This window comes from Rhinolophus sinicus, linkage group LG07 (assembly GCF_036562045.2).
Source record: "Rhinolophus sinicus isolate RSC01 linkage group LG07, ASM3656204v1, whole genome shotgun sequence".
Classification (NCBI taxonomy): domain Eukaryota; kingdom Metazoa; phylum Chordata; class Mammalia; order Chiroptera; family Rhinolophidae; genus Rhinolophus; species Rhinolophus sinicus.
In genome coordinates, this window is record NC_133757.1 from 77793772 (window position 1) to 77818909 (window position 25138).

A 25138-nucleotide genomic window follows, 5' to 3' on the forward strand; every position below is an offset into this window, starting at 1 on the left:
TCCTCTAGTTAGTTTAAAGGACCACTAAGTAAGGCCATGTACAAATACAAATAACTATATAAACACAAAAAAACTATACAGATATAGATATATATAGGTATGTATATGTGATATATTGTGGTGGTTTTGTTTGTTTGTTCGGTTTGTTTTTTTACTAAGTATAATGGTCACTCAGTAAAAATTTCCTGAATGAATCTGCTCTAAGAATAAATTTCAATTTTACGGGACTGAAATGATACAAAATGACTTAGTGTTGTAATAAAATTTTGTCAATTTTATTAAAACTTCACATAGTTAAGTAAGTTCATTTTTTAAGCCCATTTTATTGTATTACTTCATCAGAGTAAGTTGGCTCAGTGAGACTGTCACTGATAGAGACATGTACAAAGTAAGCACCACACATCTATAAATGCAGATAGCCACAATGACCCTTCCAATATGTACAACCCCACCTTTATGCATACACACATATATTTACAGCTAATAAATAACACTTAAAGCCACAGCATTGTTGATATATATAGTGAAGTCTGTAGAAGCCAGAGTTCCCAGGGCCATACACTGATTTGATTCATATTTTCTTAAGTACGCACCTTTGTTCCACACCCAAATCCAGAAAGTTAATGAATTAGCAAGAACAGGGGATGCCAACCACTAACCACACAGCATTTTATTTTTAGAGAGAATTCATGCCAAGCCGGCTGACATCAGCCACATGTGTCCTACCTACTCAGTATAGGAACAACCTTATTTCTCAGATGAAGGGCTGAAGTTCTCGCATCACGGGAACAATTCCTATTCCACATTCCAATCTCTTGAGCGCTCCTTCCAAGCCACACTGAATAATAAACGTACATGCGGGGCTTCATCTGTGAGTACGTATTCAGATACCCACACGTGTTCACAGTTTGGGTTCCCAGCAATAGCCTCTGAGATATTTGACTTCTTTATCATTTTATATTAATATATAGAAAAGCATTCTGAAAATACGAGATCTAGTTTATAAATAATTGCTCACTTACTCCTGACTAGTTGTTAAAACAACAAATCTCATGACATTTCCTGTGGCCATGAAAACTGAGGATTGTTTTAATCAACCACAATGGTTTTAAGCACTGTTTATGAATGTATCCCAGTAACTTTTCCATATCTTTACTTAGTAAAAACAGTCCTTGTCTAAAATTTGTAGGAGTTCGCATGACGCAAAATTTCACTTTAAACACATATTTTCTTATCAAAACCAGGGAAGAAAGAGACATGCTTGAAGTATGACGGAAGCACAACTGAGATGAGCCTAAAATTGAATAACCATTGGGTATTAAATGACTTCAAATAGATGAATACAGTTTTGAAAACCTGATAAAATTATAATATCATTTTTCTTTCTCTGTAGTTAAAATTATGTGTCAGCTGAGGATAATAGGCTCGTTTTAAACATCTACCCAGGGAATGTTGTTAAAATATAACCTTGAGACAAAGCAAGAAAAGGAAGGAAGAGATTAAGCAATAAATTGTAAAGCCTATTAAGACATAATCGATTTAAATTTTATATCTTCTTTAATTTGTAACCTAGTTATGATGCAACCAACCAAGGGAGTGTGTAACGGTTCAGTTCAACTCCATTCTCCATCGTTCTCTCCAAGTCACTAGCTCCTAGTTAACTCTTGGGCTACATCCAATGGCAAAAGGAAAACCGTTCCCAAAAAGGCAGGTGTTTTAACTCATAAGGAAATGGGTCAGACTCATGCCACACAAAAAAACATTTTTTATATTCAGACTTGGAGGAAACTGAGAAAGTGTCCATCCAGGAAATGCAGAATTCCAATTAAAATGTGAGGTGCTAATCAATTTAGGCTGTCTAAACTCACTACATAAAGAAGCTTTATTGTTTTATCACGAGCTCAGACAATTCTTATTTCTTTCTCAATGGACAAAATGCAGTGCTTTTCAAATCTGCTGTCTTTTAATGTTGGAAGGTGTGCTCTTTGGCCAGTGTGCTCCTCAAATTAAGTTAGCCGCTTTTTAGTATTTGAGACTGTCTCTTAAAATAACTAACAAAGATATAGCTGGGATTAATACTCAGGAAAATTCACTTTTAACCACCCAAAGCACGGGGCAGCTTTTGTAAAAGTTACTTCATTCTTCACAGAATTCATTTGCTTTTCTTCTTTCTGTAGATTTGCCCAGTTTCTGAGGGGAAAAACAAAAAAGAGGAATAAGAGCGATTTATCATCTGCTTAATGTTTTACAACTCCCTTCCCTCCCCACACACTCCTTTAGGATGAAAAAGAATTCAACTGGAAGTTCAGAACAAAGGTTGTGAGAATAAACCCAGGGGAGATGTGGATAATGAATCAGAGAAAGCAGCATGCTCACAGAAATGAAAGACAGTCTAACATCTACTTAACCATGTCCCCAGAAGGAGTGTCATTTTAGAGGACTGAACTAAATGGTTTCAAAATTCAGGTAGAGTTCTTCCTTCTAAAACTTGCCAAATGAAATGCTTAGTTTTTTTTCCTTCCCCCCCCCCCCCGCCCCATATGAGACTTCCACGATGAGAGAAACACAAACTTGTCAATTTAGTCACAGAGGAGAGAAACTGCAGAAGGTTGTTAGTCTGATTCATAATTACCTCCTAGGTAAAGTTCAGGTGCATTAAAAAAAAACTGTCTAAGTTTCTGTTGTCTCAGTAATCTTATAATCAGACAAGGATGTATCATTAGACTTTCACAGATAAATTCTTGTAATTTGTGTAAATAATATGGCCAGAAATACCGCATAAACAGCTTGAGGTATTTCCTAATTTTGAGGGGTTTTGTTTTTACATTCACATACAGATTTAAAGTTGTGTATGGTTTGGGGAGAATACATGCGTACATGTGTGTTTGTGTATGTTTGTATGTGACATAAATTCATGTACAAATCTTCATATAGGAGTCCCTTTCTAAGAGTTAAAGCAAATGTGAAACTGCCTCAAATTTGTAACGAGAAAAAACAAAGCAATGAACCCTTACTAGAACAGTTTCCACTTAGATAAGAATTCAGTTATTCTGCCTGGCTCAATACCAGTAACTATTCTCCATTTCAAGTTTATCTTGAATGTCTTACATTAATGTTTTTAATCCAAATGGCTTCATCTTGCCAAAGTATATGTGCCATAATTCCATTATTGTAAAAAATTGTAAAAATATATAAATATTATATCTGCATAAAGTCTGAAAGGATACACAGGTCACCCCCATATAACACGGTTGTTAACTTTCTAAAAATGTCGTGTGATGTGAATCCATGTCATACGAAACAAAGAACTAGTACAAAAAAGGGGGTTAGGTTCCAAAAACTTTTAAGACATACTATTATATTTTTATAATTAAGAGAAATATCTTTATTAAAGCAATTTTCACCAAAAGTATAACATTAATATGTATTAAATAGTGTTTTCTTAGTCATCACTACTAAGCTTCTATTACGTTCCGTGTTGTTCGGGGATTTCCCTAATTTCGAATGAGATATATTTTGCTCTTAAAAGCTCTTATTACGCTCCATATTGTTCAGGGATTTCTCTAATTCTCAGACCGTGTTAGAGTGAAATCATGTCCTAGGGTGCCATGTTGTACGAGGGTTTTCCCCATCTCGAACCATGTTAGAGCGAAACCATGTTAGAGCAAAACCGTGTTATAGAAGTGCCGTGCTATACGAGGGCTACCTGTACAGGCATAGCTCAGAAATAATGCAGTTTCAGTTCCAGACCACTGCAATGAAGTCAGTACAGCATTAAAGTGAGTCACATGAATTTTTTGGTTTCCCAGGGCATATAAAAGTTTACAGTATACTGTGGACTATTAAATGTGCAATACCATTATGTCTAAAACAAACAAAAAAACCCTTAATTTAAAAATACTTTATTGCTAAAAATATTAACCATCATCTGAGTCTGTTGGAAAAATGGCTCCAATAGATTTGCTCAATGCAGGTGGCCACAAATCTTCAATTTGTAAAACACAATATCTGCGAAGTGCGATAAAGCAAAGCACAATAAAACGAGGTATGCCTGTACATTAAAACGTTAATTTGTCCCTGGGTGGTAAGAGTCACAGTGATTTTACTTTCTTTTTGCCTTTTTCCTTATCTATCCATAATCCATAATTATCCATGGATAAATTATATTATAAAACAGAAATTAAAAATAATAAGATATTCTACGTAGGGCTTTTAATATACTTTTTCTGATCAGGCAATTCTTATTCTGTTGTTTTGTCTACAAATGTAATTCGGAGAAGACAAACCAAAAGCAATTGCTTTCTCTATTTCCAGACGACATTGTAACGGGCCTTTCCCATTGTTCCTTGTGTCACTGGCTTGTAGGACGTGATCTAAGCTTTGCCCTCTTTATGAGTGACTCCCACTAGCACTTGGTATCTGGCACGGGAAGCAGTGGAGGAATGCACGTGGCTCAGCTCAAGAACTCAGGAAAGGATGGGGAGGTCACATGCTTAGTCTCCCCTTCTTACTGACGTTCTGGAAAGATTCAGCTGCCAGCTGCCATGTGGATTAGCCTTAAAGGTCAGGTAGGAAAGAGCCAGGAAGTTGTTTTGAGATGGAAAAAAGAACCTTCCCCTATACTCGAACTCCATTAGCGCCCCACCTTTGGGGTTTTAAGATGGCTGCTCTGTGGCTGCCCCTTTGGAGAATCGAGAAGGCCTACGTGGCTGCAGCTCATGTTTTGCTCCCCTGGTTACATCCCGGGAGGAGCCGCAACCACAGTCACGTGACTATTAACTTGCACCGTATGCTCTGTACAGAGGATCGTAAAGGCGGCAGGGACACAGTCCAGGAAAACGCCCAAGTGAAAAATTTGTGATCGCTCAGGAAGTGAAGTAAAATCTAAAAAGTATACCTGGGATGAAAGTAAGAGAAGGCAAGAAAAACAGAAAGAGAGAGAAAACAAGAGAAAATGCTGTCCAAAGCGAATGGACCAGTCTGAGGTGTATACGGAAGGGCTAAGCAAGTCCCCCGGAAGGTTCTGACCACGAGAACCAGCGCAGGCCTGCGGGTCTGGGCTGGAGAGCGCCGCGAGCAGCAGCGCCCCACAGCGGCAAGCTCGGGCACCCGCAGCGCTTCACCCATGATGCTCACCAGCCAGACTTTTTATTCAGAGACTTGTCATGGCATTTCACAAATACCACAGCTGCCTTTCCTTTCTGCAGACGAGACACTTTCTCCCTGGAACAGAAGATCACCCTGTAGAAGAAAATGGATGTTAACACACCATGTGGGACAATAAAGAGGACTATTCAAAAATGTATGGTTCGCTCAGGGCTGTGTAAATCCTACATGATCAGTCTGATTAATTGTTTTGATATTCCCAGTAATTAACTGTGTACACTCAGGCCACTCTGGTCAGTGGGATCTTTGAAGACCTGAATCAGAGGGTTCTTTGAGGGCCTAACCCACTGTGCAGTAATAAAGCTGGTTAATCAGTGTAGACAGGCATACAAACAGCCTTAAAATCGCAAGGCTTTCACCAAAAGATGATGCAAGACTCAGGTCACCACCTCTTAGTATCTGCGTTAGGGAATTCGCAAACCAGCCTCCCACTGGACCTGCTAGAGAAACAAATGCTCTGCTTCTCCACAACCTCTTCATTTTTTTTTTTTTAATTTATTTAGTATGAAAGTTTTCAATCCTCTCTATGCACTTCATTTTATAGATATATGTGGGGTGGGACCCGGAAGACAGGATCAGATTCTCTTTCGAACCTCATCCTTCTTGAAGGGGTTGGTTTTACTCTTTGAATGTCAAAGCAACAGCTCCAAGATTCTTTCTATCACTGTTTTGTGCCTGCAAGAAACTGTGTGAAATAAGAAGCTGAGATTCTAATCTGGGTTCTCACTCATAACTGTGTCTGATGCAGGGCGTATGTTGTCTTTCCAGGAAATGCAGAAACACTATTATTTCCTTAGTGTGATAATTAAAGCACATCCTCCCCATCAAAAAAATTATAGGTGTAATCATCTAGCTGATACAGTTTTAAAGACAAAGCTTAGTAAGGTTTCACCTGAACGTTGATGGCTCCAGAAATACTATCTCTAGTAATGACATTAGAGTGAGTCTGAAGGGAATGGAGAAAAATAAACGTAATTACTTCTTTTGAGTCTCTCCCGCTTTTACTCTGATCTTCCCCAGAGCAAAGCCGGGGCTGCTCCACCAGTCGGACCAGCTGAAGTATGAGTCGCTATTCCATTTGAGTTTCAACATCAGCAGTTCTCCAATGTCTACTTCCGTGTAAATTAGGAAGGAGTATGTCTTATTTGTGGAAACTTCAGGCCTGAATACAAAAATCAACATATTTGGTTAGTTCTGGAAATTGGGATGTTCCCCCCCTTTCTTCCTCCCGAGAAGTAAATAGCTTCATTGTTTGGGGAATATTTTAAAAATGCACAAAATGTCCAACAAAATACTCAAGAAAATTATCCATGGCATTTAGTGTATTTCAAAAGATATCACCAACCCTTTCATCGATTCCAACTTTTATCCTAACAATATGAACTATTTAGTACAATTCTGAAGAGAAAAAAATTAGCCAATTTTCAGAGACATTATTTTCATATATTCCCTTTCAGTTGACACTGATATGTGAACATATATGTACTGTGTAACAATCATAGTGTACATACAGTTCTCTATTCTTTGTTCACTTCAGATTTTACCTTCTACTTCTTGTCACGTTTTACCTCGCTTTGTATAACTACAGTTTTTACAAGCTAGATTGATTTTATTGATTTGTTAAAGCACAATTCCCTTAACCATGGCCTCAATGCTGGACACTTAAACTTTGTTTCTAATTTATGCCATTCTATGTCCCAATGTTATGAACATCTTTTGCCAAATAGCTTTTTTAAAAACTCTATTACATATTTCTTTTCTAGGTGTCCTACTCCTCTTCTGTCCCACAGGCCAATGGTGATGGCAGGTCACAGTGCCATCACAAACCCAAATGCTGCAGGTCGTGTCCCGTGGCTACTCACAAGGTGAAAGGGATGTTTTCACTCTCCGCCACAGTGCCGTACAGTGAGATCTCGAAGGCCTGGTTGGTCTGTGTCTCACTGTCAGCCCCAGAAAAATGCATCTTTACTTGGTAATGGAAGACTACAGGGAGAAAATCAGAACAAGCACTGATGAGTTTGTATGGAAACATCACAGCCCCACAAAAGCAGGCAATTCAGAACCACAGACGGTATCTCACTAGCGATCAAGCAGGATGTGCTCACACACACGACTATCAGGGTGGCTTAAAAAGATTTCTTCATGTCACTACAGTGTTTGCTACTAGAAAATTCAGATCTTGAATGCTATTTCCTTTCAGAAAAGTTTGGTTGAAGTGGAGAGGAAGAATCCGGGTATACCTGCATTGCCAAACAGTCTTAGAAAATAGTCATCTTTGATGAGGTACTAGGGAGATCAAATCACGAAGCCAAAAAACCCATGATGCTTCCTCTATTAATTCCGGCCCGTCCTTGGCCATCTTGTCCCTTAGCATCTGTACCAAGCATATTCGGCATTTGTTACTGTGTCACTGTATGTGACTACGTTTCTTCATGTTTCATGGGTATGTCTGACTTCCCTATCCTGTGTGTGAGCTTCTTCAGGTCAGAGGACCCTGGGTTTAGGGTCATCCTCTGTTCCCCCATCATCTAGCACAGAGTAGGTGTATAACAGGCTCACAATAAAACTTATTTCATTGAATCACCAGTGAGGCCGGAAAGACTGACAGTTCCTAAACTTCTGTATTAGGAACAGCTTCTGGAATCAGGTACTTGAACTTAAACATCTCCTCCCTGCTCTCCCATCTCTACAAAAAAAAACTCTGAGTAGATGAGATGGGGGAGAAGATAAGGGGATAGGAAAGACAGCAGACTTAAGACACAGTTACGAAAGGGTAAAGAGAAATAGAGTTTGGGGTTAAATGGAACCCTTGCAGGCATCACCACAGACCAGAGCAGAAGTGCCCCGGAGACACTGGTGCAGTGTCGAGTGGCCGAGGGGCACTGCACAGAACGCCTGGAGCTGAACGAGACCTGTCTGCATCTTCAGAAGATTACATTCTCCTCTCTACCTCACACACACTTCTGCAATCTGAAGAGTCAAGGAAACTAAGGATTTCCCCATTGCTTAAAAGGTTTCCTCGAATTACAGGTGCTCCAAATCTCTGGGCCACCAAATGCACCTCTACAGAATCTCACAAATCACATTACAAATGGGTGCCTCTATCAGATGCATTTTCCTTGGGGAACTCTTCTTCAATATCATCCCTTCCCTCAGACTCCCACCTCTCGCCAGGTTTATCTGATTATCTCCCCTCCTGTCTCCTGCTTGTTCAGAGGTCTTGCTCTGAACAAGCTGCCACATTTGAAATTCAACTGTGAACAAACTCATGACAAAATGGAAATATCTTAGGAGGTTTGGTATAGTCTACCCTTCCAGGAAAAGTTGTATTTTAAAATACAGGTGGTTCTTGCCTTCACTTAAAGCAAACTTTAGGGGTTGGCAAACTTTTTCTGTAAAGGGCCAGATAGTAAATATTTAAGGCTTTGTGGGCCATACATACAGTCTCTGTCCCAGCTCCTCAACTCTGCTGTGGTAGCAGGAAGGCAACCTTAGTCAGTATAGAAAGGAATGCATGTGACTTTATTCTAATAAAACTTTATTTACAAAGCAGGTGTTGGGCTGGATGTGGCCCGTGGGCCATAGTTTGCTGACTCTGGATGGATGATTTCAAATTAGCTCTGAGCCTGGTGTTAATGGCTGGCCCGTGCCAGTGGTCACAATTACAGAGGACAGTGGCCAGCAGGGTGGCTGCACTGGGTAGTTAGTGCAGGTTGTGCCTTTCTGGCAACAGGCATTTGGAGCTTCGGTAAAGTGGATCTGTGCAACCCCTCTCTACCAACAAACATAAATAAGTGTTCACGATTCAGTAACATTTCATTATCTCTGTTGCAATAGACAGAATCAGTACATGTGATGCAATGAACACGATAAAACATTGGGTCACACTGATTTTCCTCTTTACAGTAGTCTCCAGCTTACCTTTATAGGGCATCTGAGAACGGGTCTTCAGGTACATTTTGCTGCTTCTTTTGGCTCTGACCTTATTGATCTCGTAGCCCAAGTTGTTGCAACGGTTCTTTCTGCAACTCAGGCAGAGCCCTTTCTCAAAGGCTTCTTTTGAACCGCACCGGTAGGCTTTACTGGGATTTTCTTCATTCAACAGGGAGTCAATGAAGAGATGAATGGAGCGCTCGTGGGAGCACTTCACGAGCTGGTCCACATCTGGGGGAAAAGAGACACAAAGAAAATTTCAACTCTGTGAAAATCCACAATGAGTGTCTCATTTTGCAGGTCTAAAAGAGTTTAGACCTCTAAACTCTCAGAATAGGTGTTAGAATAAAATGACCTCAGGATCTAGTCCTTGATTGTATGTCCTATTTAAGGAGGTACTCTTGGCAGCAGCTTCTCTCCTACCTCCAAGAATGTACAAGATGCAAATTTATAGGGGACTTTGGCTTTATATTTGTGAGTATATTTAGGAAGTTATAATAAGAGACATATAAGCTAGAAGTTGATTTCCCACAGTTTATCACATCCTTCTCTTATATTGAAAGCATAAAATACTTCCAGATGCTTTTAGAAACATACTTCTAGAAACAACATCATAAAGAGCATAATTATTAAATGAAAAGTATCTTATCATAGATACTATGGATAATTCAAGCGTTTTGTCACAACTAATAATTTTTATATTAAATGAATCATAGAAATCACCATTGTCATAAGAGTGTATCTCTTATCATAAACTTTTATAATTATTGAAAATAGTATTATAACATTATACTGTAGTTTTATAACATGTACAAAAGTCTTGAGCATATTATCTACAGGTATGTCCCATTGTCCACAAAGTATGCAAAGTTCCTTTAAAGCGAATAATAAATCTAATACAAGCTCGCATGATTATTAAAGTAAATATTAAACTATATTAAATTATATTTTCTTCTTAAATTTTTGGAATAGTTATTGTTAGAAAATGGTGATATGTTTCTGATATGTGCATCTCTTTAAAAGGCTGATAAAAGAAATGTGGACTAATGAATACGTCCTTTGTTTTCAGTAAAATTCAAAAAAGCTCTATTGGCTTTGCAATTGTATTCAAAGTATAAAAACATGTGTCCAGATAACATTTGATGCTTCCATTATCAAAAGCAATGGAGTTTTCTTGTCTGTGTCTCACCTTTCTTGTCTTTTGTCACTACCAACTGCAGTACTCAGTGTAGTCTAAATCATAAGACATAAAAGGGAAAATGTCTGACTGACCACAGGAAATACTAACCTCTAAGGTGGTCATGCTGAATATGACAGACTTCTTCAGAAACATATCTTGGCTAAATGTCTATATTAAAACTACATACTTGTGGAGAATGGGTAGGACATTGGGTCAATAAGAGTTAAGAACACAACTTACGTTTAATTAACTTCTAAATCATATTTACCTCCAAGGCCTTTCTCTGCAATCACACGAATAGCTTCCCCAATGTTACATCCCGGCTGAAAAGTGCCTCCATTAGGATAGATGTCAACATGCCCTACTGGTTTCTGGATTCCAATACTTCGACCAGGTGACCCTCTGGTGAATGTGTGTAAGACGTCTACAAAATCCGCATCATCAGGAGAAAGGCGACTGGGAGCTTCTGCATACTCAAAGTTAGGTCCAGCTGGATCTAGGCCTTAATGGGGGGGGAAAGGACCAGAGACTTTAAAATTCCTATTAGTTTTAGTCTCCATCACTATCACCTTAGCATTCTCTTGCTCATCATTGGAGTATAAGTGACAGCCACACAGATTCTTATCGATAATGATTGGCTCTTTAAATTACTGAACATCACCAAACAGATTTAAGCTCTTTCTAAAATGTAACTTGAGTCTCTTAAACTAGCCATTAAATAGCAATTTTCACTCAGGGTGACTTGATTTCCTTTCGTAAGTTATTTCTGAACCTGGTGAGAGGCCTTTAAACAGTGGTAGGTTCTTCCTTTCTCTATATACATGATAAACCATCTATTACCACTGGCCGAAATGAATGTCTTCCTTTTTCCAAATGGTCTCTTGTGTTGGTCCTTTTTCATTTTTCCCAGTACTGATGTGAAGAGTGACATACGTGCAACACACTACCAACGCCCGGGGTAGACAGGAGAGGGACACCGCTGGGCTCTCTGTGCTTAACTCTGCTCTATTTCTCTTTTCCTGCCAGTAGATGGTTGGCCCAAGACAGCAAAGACCCATATTCTATCTCACTGCAGATAAAGAGCCCTCCCATGAAATAATCAAGTGGCTGGGCAAACCCAGAAGAACACAAACACACACATACACACACACATGGATATTTGACAAATATTCTCATTCTTTTTCAGAATGACAGGCATCTCAGCCCTTGTGATAAGACAAGTGGCAGTGCTTTCTTACCAGTAATTCTGTTGACCTTCTTCTTGGTCAGACTTCCTGCAACGCCAGCAGCATGGGCTCCAAGGCTGTATCCCAAGAGGTGGACATTGTCCAGAGGGTAGTTAAATTCCTCCTTTGGAAGAGAAAAAGGAAAAAGGGGTTCTTACAGTTCTTTGCAAAAGATCAAAGCTAAGCAAAATAAAATGAATATAAATATTATTTTCAAAATACAGACAATACTAAATACTACTTATGTTAATTTTGTGTTACAGAGAAGAAAAGCATATACTCTAGTGTTGAGATTTTCTCTTAATTAGAAAGTTTTTAAATATATCTGAAATTGAAATGTATGGAAATCTGAATTTGCATACATCTGAAAATATATGTATGTGTATATTTATATAGGGTATAGATACAGACATATGTATACATATAGATACACACACACACATATTTAACTTTAATGTATTATTCCCTACTCTAACTACCCTATATAAATTTATTCTTTAAGGTTAGCCAAACAATGACTGAAAATCAGACAATATTACAGGAGGAAGGGACCACAGACACATATGGTCCAGCCTCCACATTCAACAAATGCGAAGCCTGAGGTCCAGAGAGGTGATCTGATTTGCCAAGTTCACTCTCCTGGTTAGCAAAAGAGCCAAGATAAGAATTTTTATCATTTAATGGTCAGTTCAATAAACATAGCTTATTGTTTACCAACAAGTATCTAGTTTAAATAATTTGGCCATGTCAGAGTATTAGCTTTCTTGCAACCCCAAGAAACTTTTCAAAGGCAATTTTCAGAGGATGGCCTCAGAGAGTGCTGTAGGTAAAACTATCATGTTTCCCCAAAAATAAGACCTAACCGGAAAATAAGCCCTAGCATGATTTTTCAGGATGGCATCCCCTGAACATAAGCCCTAATGCGTCTTTTGGAACAAAACTTAATATAAGACCTGGTCTTATTTTCAGGGAAACACAGCAGCAGCTAAGTCAGAACTCCCAACCCTCAGCCACCTCACATCCTACAGATAGATATTCCCAGCCGTTTTCTTCCCAGCTAGACTCCATCACTCCCCTAACCCTCAACAGAAATCTGGATCCTTAATCCACACTAAGAAATACAAACTATTAATATTTTCATCAGAGAGATTGGTATCCTAAGGAGACAAAGCCAGGATAAAATTTCATGTGCCAGCCAACTGGTAGGGAAAGATTGTCCTGAACATGACGCCTTTCCTCTGCCCTGAAATAACAAGCTTTTCTGTGTTCTGCCCACTGAGTTCCTAGTCTCAGCAGGTCTATTCACTATGAAAATATCAAAGGACAGGGCAGAGTAGGACTATGCCTTGGCTTTATGGTTTGATCATTCTTATCATAACACAGCTTTTGGATAAAAAAAAAAATAGTGCCCACGCTCATTCTGCAGATTTGAACGGACCCAGAAAATATGTGTATCTAAGGGAAAAGGAACAAAGACCAGCCATTTGTCCACCTCTAGCCATAAGGCCTTCAGACCCACAAGGCTTCTTCCCCCAGTCTCACCTCCATCCAGTTGATAAACCTGGCCACATCTTTTCCCACCAGCTTGGTGTAGCCGGCAGACACTGGATAGTGCTGCTGGGCTCGCGACAGCCAATCCACCACAATGACGTTGGAGTCGGGTTCCCTCTTGTACAAGGCAGCCACAAGTTTTGGCACCCAACTTTCATACATTCCTGTCACCTAAAGAGGATGATACAAGCTTTCTTAAAATACCCACCCACAACTTATCACAGATACGTCAGCCCAATACACCGACATTAAATGAAAAAAAAAAAAAAACCCCACAAGGAAGCCCATAGGCCCAGACAGGAGAATCAAACCACACAGAAGACTGTTAGAGACTTGTGCCTGCCCTTCCTGAGGCAAATTTGAGTATGCCAGAAGACGGGATGTGCTGAGCTCAAGGATGAAGGGCTGCGGTTTACCACACTTTCAATTTTAAAAGCACATTTTATGAATTCAGTAAAACATCAATATTTTATAGTATTAAAAGGAAAGATCAATCTGAACAAGTTAAAATTTGGCAACAGAGCTACAAATTACTTTAAAAGAAATTCAGTTTCAATACTTTCAATTAGACTCATAAGTGTTTCCCAACAGAATTATTTTGGAGGATGTAAAGGCACTCTTTTCTTTAAAGAGTCACTTTGATACAACATTTGATGTGCTAATGAAAAAAAATAGTTTTAAACATACTAATCTTTCCTATCAGAAGGTAAGTTTGCTTTATCAGTCTCTTAGGAAATGACCAGCTTTGGCTCAGACTTTTTCACAGTTCTCTCAAATTCTTCATTATCAGACTAGAAATTAATGAGGTTTAATAGTCACAATTCCTAAATTATTATATTGGTCCTGTTTGAGATCGGCAGACTACCAATGGTAATTGTTTGCTTCTTGTTAATAAAGGCCCCAAAATTCAAAGTCAAAAGAACTGGGGGGTCCTCAAATTAACTCTATTCATGTAGAATTTTTTTAAGTTATTTTTTTTATTTTTATTAGGAAATATTGGTTTTCCTAATAGTGTGTTTTTCCAGGACCTATTAGCACCATGTCAAGTCGTTGTTTTCAATCTAGTTGTGGGGGGCACAGCTCACTGGCCCATGCAGGAATCAAACCAGCAACCTTGGTGTTATGAGCGCTGCGCTCCAACCACTGAGCCAACTGGTCGCCCTATGTAGAATTTTAATTTATGTTTTCAGAGAGGAGAAATTGGACACCTGTGCAAAGATGCACACTTTGGAAATACATGAGAAAACTGCAGGTTATAGAATTCCACACCATCCTGCCTTAAGTTTGGACACAGCAACACCCTGATTTGAATCCCCAAGTCTACCCACCCCTGATATAAGCTGAGAGCAGATCATATCAAAGCCACAGTGAAGTTCAGTCAACTATGTAGTCAACAAAGAAGATTCTGAAACCCAAGTTTAAGGCACCTTTTCAGGAGAGACCTATAAAACCTATATTCTTTCAATAGAAAAAAAAAAAATAGGAGTCTTGAATTTCCTCACCAAGGGACTTAATTTGGAACTCTGAGCTTATGTAGTGGGTTCTTTCAGATTTATGCTTCCATTTTGCTTTGTCTATTTTCTAGATGAGAACTATCAAAAAATGAGCTCTCCCTTCACTCCTGACACTAACAAACTGCAGTTTTTCACCACGTTGCTGTGCTCTGTGGTAGGGACAAGCAGGCCTGAGAATCAGAAGGATCTTGGTTCCAGTCCCAGCTCTTCTACTAACTACTTCTGTGAACGCAGACACCACTTTCTCCTTACCCACCACCTACAGAACACAGGGGCCAGACTCTGGTGATCTCAGAGTTACCCTCCACCTCATAAATTTATTCGTGTGACCATTCTGGTTCCCAATCTACTTGCAGTGATAAGACACCAGCTCTACAGCTATTTCAAGCACGAAGAGAAAACAAAAAACAAAAGGCACAAACGTGATGTTAGCCCATTAGGAACTTAATTAAATCTTCTTTCAACATGTCTCAGTGAGGCTGCTTCACGTCTGGGTGCAGCCTGGGCCTTGGAGGGAACCGGTGGAACGCCCACCTCGCACAAGACCCTGAGAAATTGGTCCTGCCCTCCTTCTCCTGTATTCAAGGTTGGGGTCTAGCCACTCTGTGCAGCTGCCTCTCAAGAGAGGGTGATTTCTTCAGAAAGCAATGTTAAGCCCTCCTCCTTTCAGTCAGGGGTGAGGACCTCCTACATCACAATGACAGCCCCGTGCTGAAAGCATGGGTCTGTGAAACCCAAGCAGGTGGCACAGCTCCAGCACAGCTGTGTCTACACTGCCTTCTGTGAGATGTCCTATGCACACTGCATGCTAAGCATTCTTTTGAGTTGTGCCCTATGCATACTGCACACTAAGCGTTCTTTTGGGTTGCTCATGACAAAGCTGCAGAAGTTCGTCCCTCCCCTTAGTCTTCAGCCCTTGTGCCACTCAGTTTACCTCAGATAAGGCAAGACAATCTTGCTTGCTCTAAGGCCCTATTAGGAGTTTTTCTGCACTAGCAGTGTCTCCGAGTTAGGCAACCTGTCAAAGAGCAAGTAACCCAACTTACTCCTACTGTGACTGATACTTGTATTAACTGCCTAACAACAAACCTAACCCTTCCTTTTTTTTTTTAATTCAACACATATAATGCTGTAAGTAGCCCAGAGGGGTGGGGAGTCCAAGTACCCACCTTCTTCAACTCTGAAAAGATATTGTTTTCTAGATTTTTCTTCTGAGATTCCTGAAATCAGTACCCATTCTTAAAATCTTTGATTCTCAGACATGTCGCTGAACTGAAGACCTCTTTGCCACCTGCACCAGACAGACCAACTGAACCAGCCAGGACGTTCACTGAGATAAGCTGAGGTCAGTTATCCAGCATCCTGGATTAATTATTGAACAGACCCACCAGTTCTGTGCAGTGAAACTCAGTCCCCCAGCCAGCGGCCAAGCCTCTGAGCCCAGGCACTCCACATGCCAGGGCCACGATGTAAAGAATGTAAGTGGGCTTAGTGGCCAGTAGGACCAATGATAGGAGCGAGCATCATCTACTGAAACTGGCTTAGTTGTGTCATCTTAGTGTGAGAAAGAAACATGTTTCTAAAAACAAATCCCTCAAGTACAAAATTCTCTCAGGGATAAGACTGAGATATTCAATTTATCCCCATCATATAAGTGTTGATTAAGCTTAAACTTTTTTGAAAAGTATTAAAAGCCAAGTTCTAGATACAACCAAAATGTCTCTGAAACCACTAAAGATTAATTTTTCCTATTTAAATCTCTTAAAATATCGAAAAGATTTATGTTAGGAATTTGTGCTTTATCATAAAACATGTAATTTACTATATTAACACGAGTAAATAGGTGTATTTTATTAAAATAAACAAGCATGTAAATTCTGTTGAAGTTGCCTTCATCTCCATAAAAGTTATAATAATTTTCCTTTATGGTCAGTAACAGGACTAGAAGTATATCAGCCATTAGCTAATTAATCTCATTAGGATTTAGTATCTATTACCATATTCACAAGCTCTGACATAAAGGAAAGGTAATATCTTTTTAACCATCCATTTTATATATGTCCTTTTTAATAAACAATAAAATCTGCTCACTAGAAATTTAAAATATTAAAATACAACTATAGCAGTTAAATAGGAATTGCATCACATAGAGTGACCATCTGGCATATCTAGAGAGAACTATTTTATTCATATACTTTAAAATAAAATTAACAACCGTTTCATCTTCATGACAGTTACCTGTCTAGCCCTCTTTCAGCTCTAGAAAATTTCCCTAAGGTTTACTATTAGAGAATGTTGGAAGAAGAGGGACAGCTAGTCTGACCTCTTTGTTTTACAGGTCAGTAAACTGAGGCACAGGGCTGAGAAGTGGCTTGATCCCTATCACCGAACTGGAGGACAGCAAAGCCAGGACTGGAACCAACAATTCCTCACTCCACTCCAGCCCTCTCCTCACCCTCACATGTTGTCTTCCTTACAAAAGGACAATTGGTGATGTGCTGGATGAATCAACATCGTGTCAGGTTTCCACCAGTTCCCCAGAATGATAATCTACATTCCGCTCTGTAGCTGAGTAAAGCCTGGTTTTCCACCTCATAGGCATAGCTGGTTCAAGGGCACTAACTAGGGACCGTGGTAAAACGAGGTCTGAAAGTCAGCACTGTCTGGAGGAAGTACTCATGAACCTGGGATTTCAGGTTCCACAATCTCAGACCGAGCTAGAATTGCCTTCACTCAATTTTGAAGCAAAGCCATCAGAAAGTTCGCGTAAGTATGGGATGTGGAGACCCGTCATTGGGTTCCCAACATGGAGGGCAAGCTGGGCAGGATGCCGGGTCCACCCCAATCCACTCCTTCCTAAAGAGCGTCTCTTACCGTCCAGCCATGGATCACCACAAATGTTTTGCTGCTGTGGTTGAAGTGGCAGTTAGCCACAGATTCTGTCACTCCAGGAATGAGGTGGCAAGTGTCCTCAGCTGTGTCTTCAGGCGTCCTTAGAGCAAATTTACTTTCAATGTCCATAAAATCATTTCCTCCTGTAATTTCTGAGAAGGAAAAATTGCATAGGAAGTTAGCTGGAGGGTTGGTTTTTTTGGTGGTTTTGTTTTTGTTTTTGTTTTTGTTGTTTTTGTTTTTGTTTTTGTTTTGCTGGAATATTATGTTTTAGGTTCATAAGTAGCCACCACCAATACTATTTTTATTTCTAAAATTAAAAAAAAAAAAAAACAGAATGTGGATTGCAAGAGAATGATTGATCCTCCAGGGGTAACCAAAGTTGACAGAGACAGCCTTAAAATAGCTCTGAGTTAAGCAATATTGATCTCTCCTACATCTTCCATCCTCTCCTTCAGTCAGTGTGTGTGTGTATATGTATGTGTGTGTGTACGTGTAACTCATTTGAAATTCCTCAGTTAATTCAATCTTATCTCAAGATATGAATTGGTCAAGGTCATGCTGCTAATAGTGGGAGAGAGAGTAGGGACCAGAACCCAGGTCTCTCGGTTCCAATTCAAAGCTCATTCTTATGGCGATCACATTATATAGTTCCATGTATTTCATATATCACTTCACCCTCTTTAAATCTTGATTACATCAAAGGAATGTTTTCCCATAATACGATACAATAAGTCTTATTTGAGGAAAGATTGTTTCCTTTTCGCCAGCATAATTTTTAAAAATATTAGCAATAAGAAAAGCTAGTAGCATGAAGCAGCTTTTGTATGGAATGGTTCCTACCCCCATGGCCAGACACATCAGTTCAAAATGTTCAAAAAAAAAGTCACTTAGTGAGTTGTTCAGAAATACCTGTGCTATATATGAGCCATGGTTAACTCTTTCCCCAAATATTTCTTTTCCCACTTACATCTTTACAGTCTTCCACACACAGTCAGAGCTTTAAAAACTACTGCAAAGCTGGTTTGGGGAAAAATTCACTTTGGTTTGGTTCTTCATAGTTAATCCCAAAATGAGTAGGAAGCGAAAGAGAACTTTAGTTTATCTCTCTCTGGACACTAAATCTAAATGTTGATAAATCTTCACAAGGTATTTGTAGACAGTACATATAAAATCAGAGTGAACACTGAAACTGTATTGCAGATGAAATCGGACTGTTGTACAAAGCAAGCACAGTCAAAGGGAAGTTATATTAAGGAAAATTATTGAACTTTTTGTCAAGTAAAAAAAAAGTCAAAAAAACCTATCTATTCATTATAAGAAGGTAATAACTTGTAGATTTTAGATTTCATTATTTAAAACTTTCAGAAGATAAATAACTGAGGTTGCTTAGCAATACGTCTAATTTCTTATCTAAACGTATTCACTTTTCACAGCTCAAAGGTTGAAAACCTGTAATTTCAAATAACATTGCAAAAGGGAGGCCGAAAATAAATATAAGAATGATATAAGGAAAGACAGGCATCTGAACCAACCTTATCATATAATTACCTGAGAACTGGCCAATTTTTCCTTTTTATTTTTCAAAATTCCTTAAATAATATTGTGGTTACTTGCTAAGTGATTTATTATATGCAGCAAGTTGATCACAGACACATACACACACATCTCTAACACTTAAACATTCTTAAGATAATTTGTTCAAATAAAAGACTGTAGTAAACTATTGATATTTAAAGCTTTTTTTCATTTTTTCCATATAGTAAAATTGAACTTGAAGTCCACTCATCCATCAAGAATACACTCTGCCTTTCATACTATTTGAAGATGTAGGTCTTCCTTTTTCTTCCTAACTGGAAAGCACACTGGTGGCCTTATTATTTATCTGACAGTGGAAAATACTATTGTAGATTTTTAATCTGCTTCTGCTTTAAATACCCAAGAAGTTCCTTTATTGTTAGAAAATGCTTCAAAAATTTTAAAACTAAATTAGTTTCACCCTCGCCTACATCTCTCCCCATCAAATAACTCATGCCTCCTCGCGAATGGTCTTATTTTAACATGTTCGATTAGCAGTCTTTTTAAAGCAGGAATAATCTGAGCAAACCTGGCAGACAGATCTCACCCACCACCTACTTGCCAAACGGATACTAAGACTCTTGCCTTGCACAACTCCACTCGCTTTTAGTCTATTTTTCCCTAGAATTATGCAACAAGGTGGTGCTGACGGTTTTGAAATGACTAAGAATATTATTTGTAATTGTTAAGGCTAGCTTTGAACATTCTCTCTCTCTCTCTCTCTCTCTCTCTCTCTCTCTCTCTCTTCAATCCATAGATCCTGTATCAGATTATCTATATGGCTCATTGAGAGCTCCAGTTTCCTGCAATCAACATTGAATGTTGGGTACATAGCTTGTACAGAAAAATAATGGGAAATTCATACATTCTCAAGCAAATTTGTATTTGGAGACTTTTATTTCACTTTCCAAGGAAGTTATTTTTCATTTTAAGTTATAGAAAGCCTAATGAAGCCTTTGACAGGAAAACAGTACCTACTCTATATAGTATGTGATATTTTCAATTCTATGTCAGTTCAATATATGAAATCAGAAACGACAGTCTTACCTTCCCTCTGGTGTTCTGATAGGAATTTTCACACTACAGGTGTTTGTAACCCTCAAGGATGTCTCAGCATCCTAAAGACAAATGTGCTTTACAAGCCTCTACAGCCCTCAAGCAACTGATGTAGGCTGCATAGAGATAGGAAGATAGATGGACCCTGAATGTGAGTCGGTATGTTAAGTTGTCCCAATATACTCTACGATTGCTCCTGGCTGGCAAATGAACTGATTTGACTTCATTGTTACTAAGGAAATTATTGTTTCCACACATGGAAATTATATTAGTGACTCTGCATTTATCCTTTTGAGGGGATAAGGACCTCTTCCCAGGTCCCCTTAAAAATTAAAGCCATCTTAGCATAGTAAAAAAAAAAAAAAAATGTAGGGGGTTACCTAAGGTGTATTCCTTCCTAAGGGCCTCCATCCTGAATTCAGCTTATCTTATCAGCACCATCACACCAATCTGGCCCCACCTAATATGTCTTTATTAAGCACTAAGGGGAGATTTTGGGGTACCAGGCAAATTACTAGTTAATGTATTTTTGATTATGTAATCTTTATTTCTAAATAGGTAGCTAAAAATCTAAGTGTGTACATAAAGACAAGGAATTTATCTTAATGTGGAGAATAACTCACAAGGATGAAATTAGGCTGAGAAGTCAAAAGCACATTAAGGATAAATTTATAGGGTGTATATTATTGATGCTCGAAAAGAAGGAGCATAAAGCATCCCAGAAAAGACCTCTAAAGGCAGCTCAGTTATCAGATGTATAAGATTGACATTTATAAGACATGAGGTACAAGTGCTCAATTATAATTCAATTCTCTTTGAAGTTTCTATTCTCTCTCTCTCTCTCTCTCTCTCTCTCTCTCACACACACACACACACACACACACACACACACACACACACTCCTAAAGGACTCTATCCTAACTCACATCATCTCTGAGATGGATGGTCACAGTTATTGACTCAAACAGCTTCTGTAGAATGCCAAGAAACAAGTTGAATAGATGAAAACAAAAAAGTTTGGGGAGGGGAAAAAAAAATCAGTATTGTTATCTGACTGAACCGATTAGTCTTTTCAGGTATTCCAATGCAGGCAGTGTTCCTGACTTACCTAACAAGCAGATTTGCTCTTCATTTTTATAGGGGGGAAAAAATGTTTGTAAAAATAGAAGCAGTAAACTGTATAGCCCAATTCTTCCTCCCAGAATAAAGCAAGAAAGGAGGGCTGAGCTAAAAATACACTGCCTGAAAGAAAGTGAAAGTTTCCACCTAACTCTTCCAATACAGCTATCTATCAATCACTCCCTCACTGAGCTCTGCTCCATTCCAAGTAGTATCTGCTATTTTGCTGTCATCATCCATCATGTTTAATTCAGATGTTAATCTGGAAATTCACTAAGTCCAGTCAACTAGAACCGCAACTACTGAGTACTGACCCATACATTCCATCTCCTAGTTCTTCAAGTTTCCTGATAAGGCCATGCAGAGATTGTGGCAGCTCCAAGAACAAGGAACCTGAGGGCATTGCCTCCTATCCTCATATTCTTCTTACAATGAACTGAGAATAAGTAAAGTCAGAGCCCACAGGAGGGGCCCACACACCTGTAGCTTTCTGCTATGAATTTCTTATATCTTAAACTTATTTGGAGGAGAAACGAAGCCGAAAGTTGCTGTGATCGGAGACGCACACTATAAAGACAGGTTGGGTGGAGTGAGGGTAGGAGGGAAAGATAAGGGATTAATTTCAAGTCTACTTAAAAAAATGATTCCTCCTTTTATACAATTTAATCCAATTTAATTCAAGAATCACGTAAGTGTCCATTTAAATCAGAGTAAGAATTAGAGGGGCCTATGAGAACTCTGAGTCTGGTCCAAACTCTTCATTTTAGAGTTGAGGAAGCCAAACTCGGAAAGGTGACACTGACTAGCCCAGGAATTTAGGTTCCTGAACCTCTAAAGGAGCCTAGGAAAAACTTACACTGTGGATGGCACATATTTGTGCGTGTTTTACTACACTATGGTGCACTTTTAAAAATAAGAATCTGGAGTTTGTTCCTACCATCTTCTTGGACAGCGGTAAATACTATCCAAGGGGAACATGCCTCCACACAAGTTTAAGACTTTCTAATTGAAGCCCTGACAGAAACTGATCTGACAGAAAAGATACTTGTCTTTTTTATCCAATTCAGCTTTCATGGAATCCATTTTTTTTACCTAACAAAAATGTTCTTTCCCACAACTCGGTACAGCGGTAAACTTTCAGCTACAGTAAAAGTCACGGACAAACTCGACTATAATTTGAACCACTGCGAACTTGCTGCCTGAAAGCGCATCCAAGCGACACCGCCCTCGCTGCAATTCCACGAAGGGAAGAGAAAAGAAATCGCTGCCTCCTTTGATGACTTGGTTCAGTTGCCTTTTTATAAAGTTGCCGTTGTACATTAGCTGAACCAAGGCTCAAGTGAAGCAGGCTGTCTCTATTGCGGGCAGGTCTCGGACAGGGCGCTGGTTCTCCCACCACCACCACCCTCCACCTGTCTGCCTGCCCCGCACCCCACACCGCGATTAAAGAAATTTGCATCTGGCTTCCAACGCCCCCGACTCCCCGGCGATGACTGGACTTCAGCCGCAGCCTCCCGGCGGTGCCCGGAACGGGACTCGGCTGAGAGGACAGTAAGGATACCCGAGTGCAAACCTTGCAACCCCTAAATCAGAGGCCACGTTTTCAAAAGGGTCACCCCTTCGCTAGATTTTCTGCACGCTAAGAAGAGCGGAGCGTGCAAGAGTGGAAGGTGGTGAACTTCCGGCGCCGGAACGCGTGCAGGATGCCGAGTCCCCAGACCTCCGCTCCACGCGTCGCGCGTCCCCCACTCCCATCTGCACGCGGAGAGTGAGAGTATCCGGTGCCTCTAGGATGCGGACAACCCTTCCTCCCGCCCGATTCCTGCTTCTCCCGGAGAAGGGGCCACTTTCTGCCTGCGCTCCCACAGGCGGGGGCCGAGCCGCAGCTGCTGCCAAGCCAGGGTCACCTTGGCCTGCGTGCCTTTCATTCCAGTCGGTCACCGCCATCTGGGCCTTTCCTCCCGCCTCCCTCGTCCCGCCCCTCACACTCTCCCCGTCCCTTCCCGGCCGAGCCCGGGCGCCGGGGAACAGGGCCTCAGCCAGAGGGGACAGCGCGGGAACCCGGGAAAGAGCGAGAGAGCGGGAACTAGGAGCTACCCCAGCGAGATCGGAGGGACAATTCCCTCCCCGTCTCTCAGCGGATCCCGCCCCGATGACTTTCCGGAGCCGCACTCGGGCTAGAAGAGTCCCCGGAGCGCATCTGCACCCGCTTCAGACTTTCTCATTCGAATCCTCACCACGCGTGGAAGTGGCCACTGAGCCGAGTTTACAGGAGGAGCGGAGTCCGCACGCAAAACTTACTGTCGGCGGCGGCCAGCCCTCCGCGGGAGGCGGTCAGACTCTGGAGGCACACGCCCAGAGCCACCAGGAGCAGCGCTTTGCTCCGCATCTCGAAGCGCGTCCCTCTCTGTAGGAGCTACAGGTCACGGGAAGAAGCGCGGACAGATTGATGGACCTCGGAGCCCGAGGCAGGAGTAGGCTGGAGCCGAGGTCCGGCTCCCAGCAAGTCGCCCTTTAAAGGGGAGAGCAGGGCAGCTAGAAGTGGCAGGTTTCCTCGGAGGAGAAGGAATCGAGTCTGACACTGTTTCCACTCCACGGCTACTTATGTGACTGGAAATATGCAAATAAACCTCATCACCTATTGGCTATAAAATCATAAGTTGGGGGGAGGGCCCTAAATTCACTTCCAAATATTTGAGCAAACTGTAGTGAGGATCAACCCTGCCAGCGAGAAGAGGGGGAAAGGGCAGAGAGAAATTTTGCTTTCACTGTGTTTCCTACTTGCTTTTCCTAAGGGGTCAGCTCTCCAGGGCCCTCTGTACAAGCACCAAACACAGGTTTATATGGATTTATGTTAAATACTCTGCAATCACCAGTTTTCCACGGAGGACAAGTAAAGCTGTTAAACTACATTTGGGATGCTTAAACCCACTCCTATTTTGATGGACCCTGTTTGTAACTTGCAGGGTTTTTTCCCCAAAATTCTCCTGGACAATATCAATTTAGGGATCCACAAACACACGGTTTTCTGCAGCTTGTGCTTGAACAATCTGGTATGTTAACATTGGCAAAATGGATTAGATGATGTGGTGGAGAAAAGCCTTCTTGCTCTAACTGGTTACTAAGTTTTGCCTCATGCAAATTATACTCAAACCCATCAAAGAAAGCAAGTATAACATTTTATTCTCAGAAGCAGAATATTGAGGTCAAATAATTTAAAACTGTATTGTCATGCAAAGTGAAAGAAGCCAGTCACAAAAGACACGTATTGTATGGTTTGATTCCATTTGTATAAAATATCCACAAAGAGGCAAATCTTATAGACAGAAAGTAGATTGGTGGTTGCCTGGAGCTGGAGAATAAGGTTGGGGGTAGAGAATGGAGAAGTTTGGGGGAATGGTGATGAAAATGTTTTAAATTACATTATGGCAATGGTGGTACCACTGGGTAAACATACTAAAAAAACATTAACTTGTACATTTTAAGTCAGTGAACTTTATGGTGTGTAAATTATATCTTAATAAAGCTATTGACACAGATGCATTGAGGTATGTAAGTAAAATAATAAGAATAATGAAATCACGTGGGAAATTGGTTTTTTTTGTTGTTGTTTTGTTGGTTTTGTTTTGTTTTGTTTTGTTTTGTGTGTGTTTTTGCCAAAATGCTCAGAATACTATCAAATGTCTTTTTAAGTATAAAGGATTTGCATTAGTCAGAAAGGACAGTTAACTCTATACCCTTCACTTTATATCTGAGAAATAGATTCAAAAATCAAAACCTTCAATTCACTGTCCATATTGGATTATTTCTCTGAACATCTTTACTGCTTCCTTTTACTCATCCCTCCCTCCATATCTCTCTCTCTCTCTCTCTCTCTCTCTCTCTCTCTCACACACACACACACACACACATAATCTTCATTT

The 25138-nt window shown here is 40.1% G+C and overlaps 1 protein-coding gene across 2 annotated transcripts; it reads right to left on the minus strand.

Annotated features, from left to right (window-relative positions):
* Window positions 1–253: 253 nt before the first annotated feature.
* Window positions 254–23795, minus strand: LPL (lipoprotein lipase). Of its 2 annotated transcripts, none has more exons than XM_019736959.2 (10): window positions 23517–23795; window positions 17445–17614; window positions 13048–13227; window positions 11518–11629; window positions 10548–10781; window positions 9088–9330; window positions 7029–7149; window positions 6146–6328; window positions 5137–5241; window positions 254–2190 (listed from the first exon to the last, which is right to left on the minus strand). In XM_019736959.2, coding segments are annotated over exons 1-10 (1437 nt in total). In that variant the 5' UTR covers window positions 23605–23795; the 3' UTR covers window positions 254–2189. The 2 variants fall into 2 exon arrangements, with proteins under 2 accessions (XP_019592518.1, XP_019592519.1); XM_019736960.2 differs by lacking the exon at window positions 23517–23795 and adding an exon at window positions 22789–23097.
* Window positions 23796–25138: the final 1343 nt, after the last annotated feature.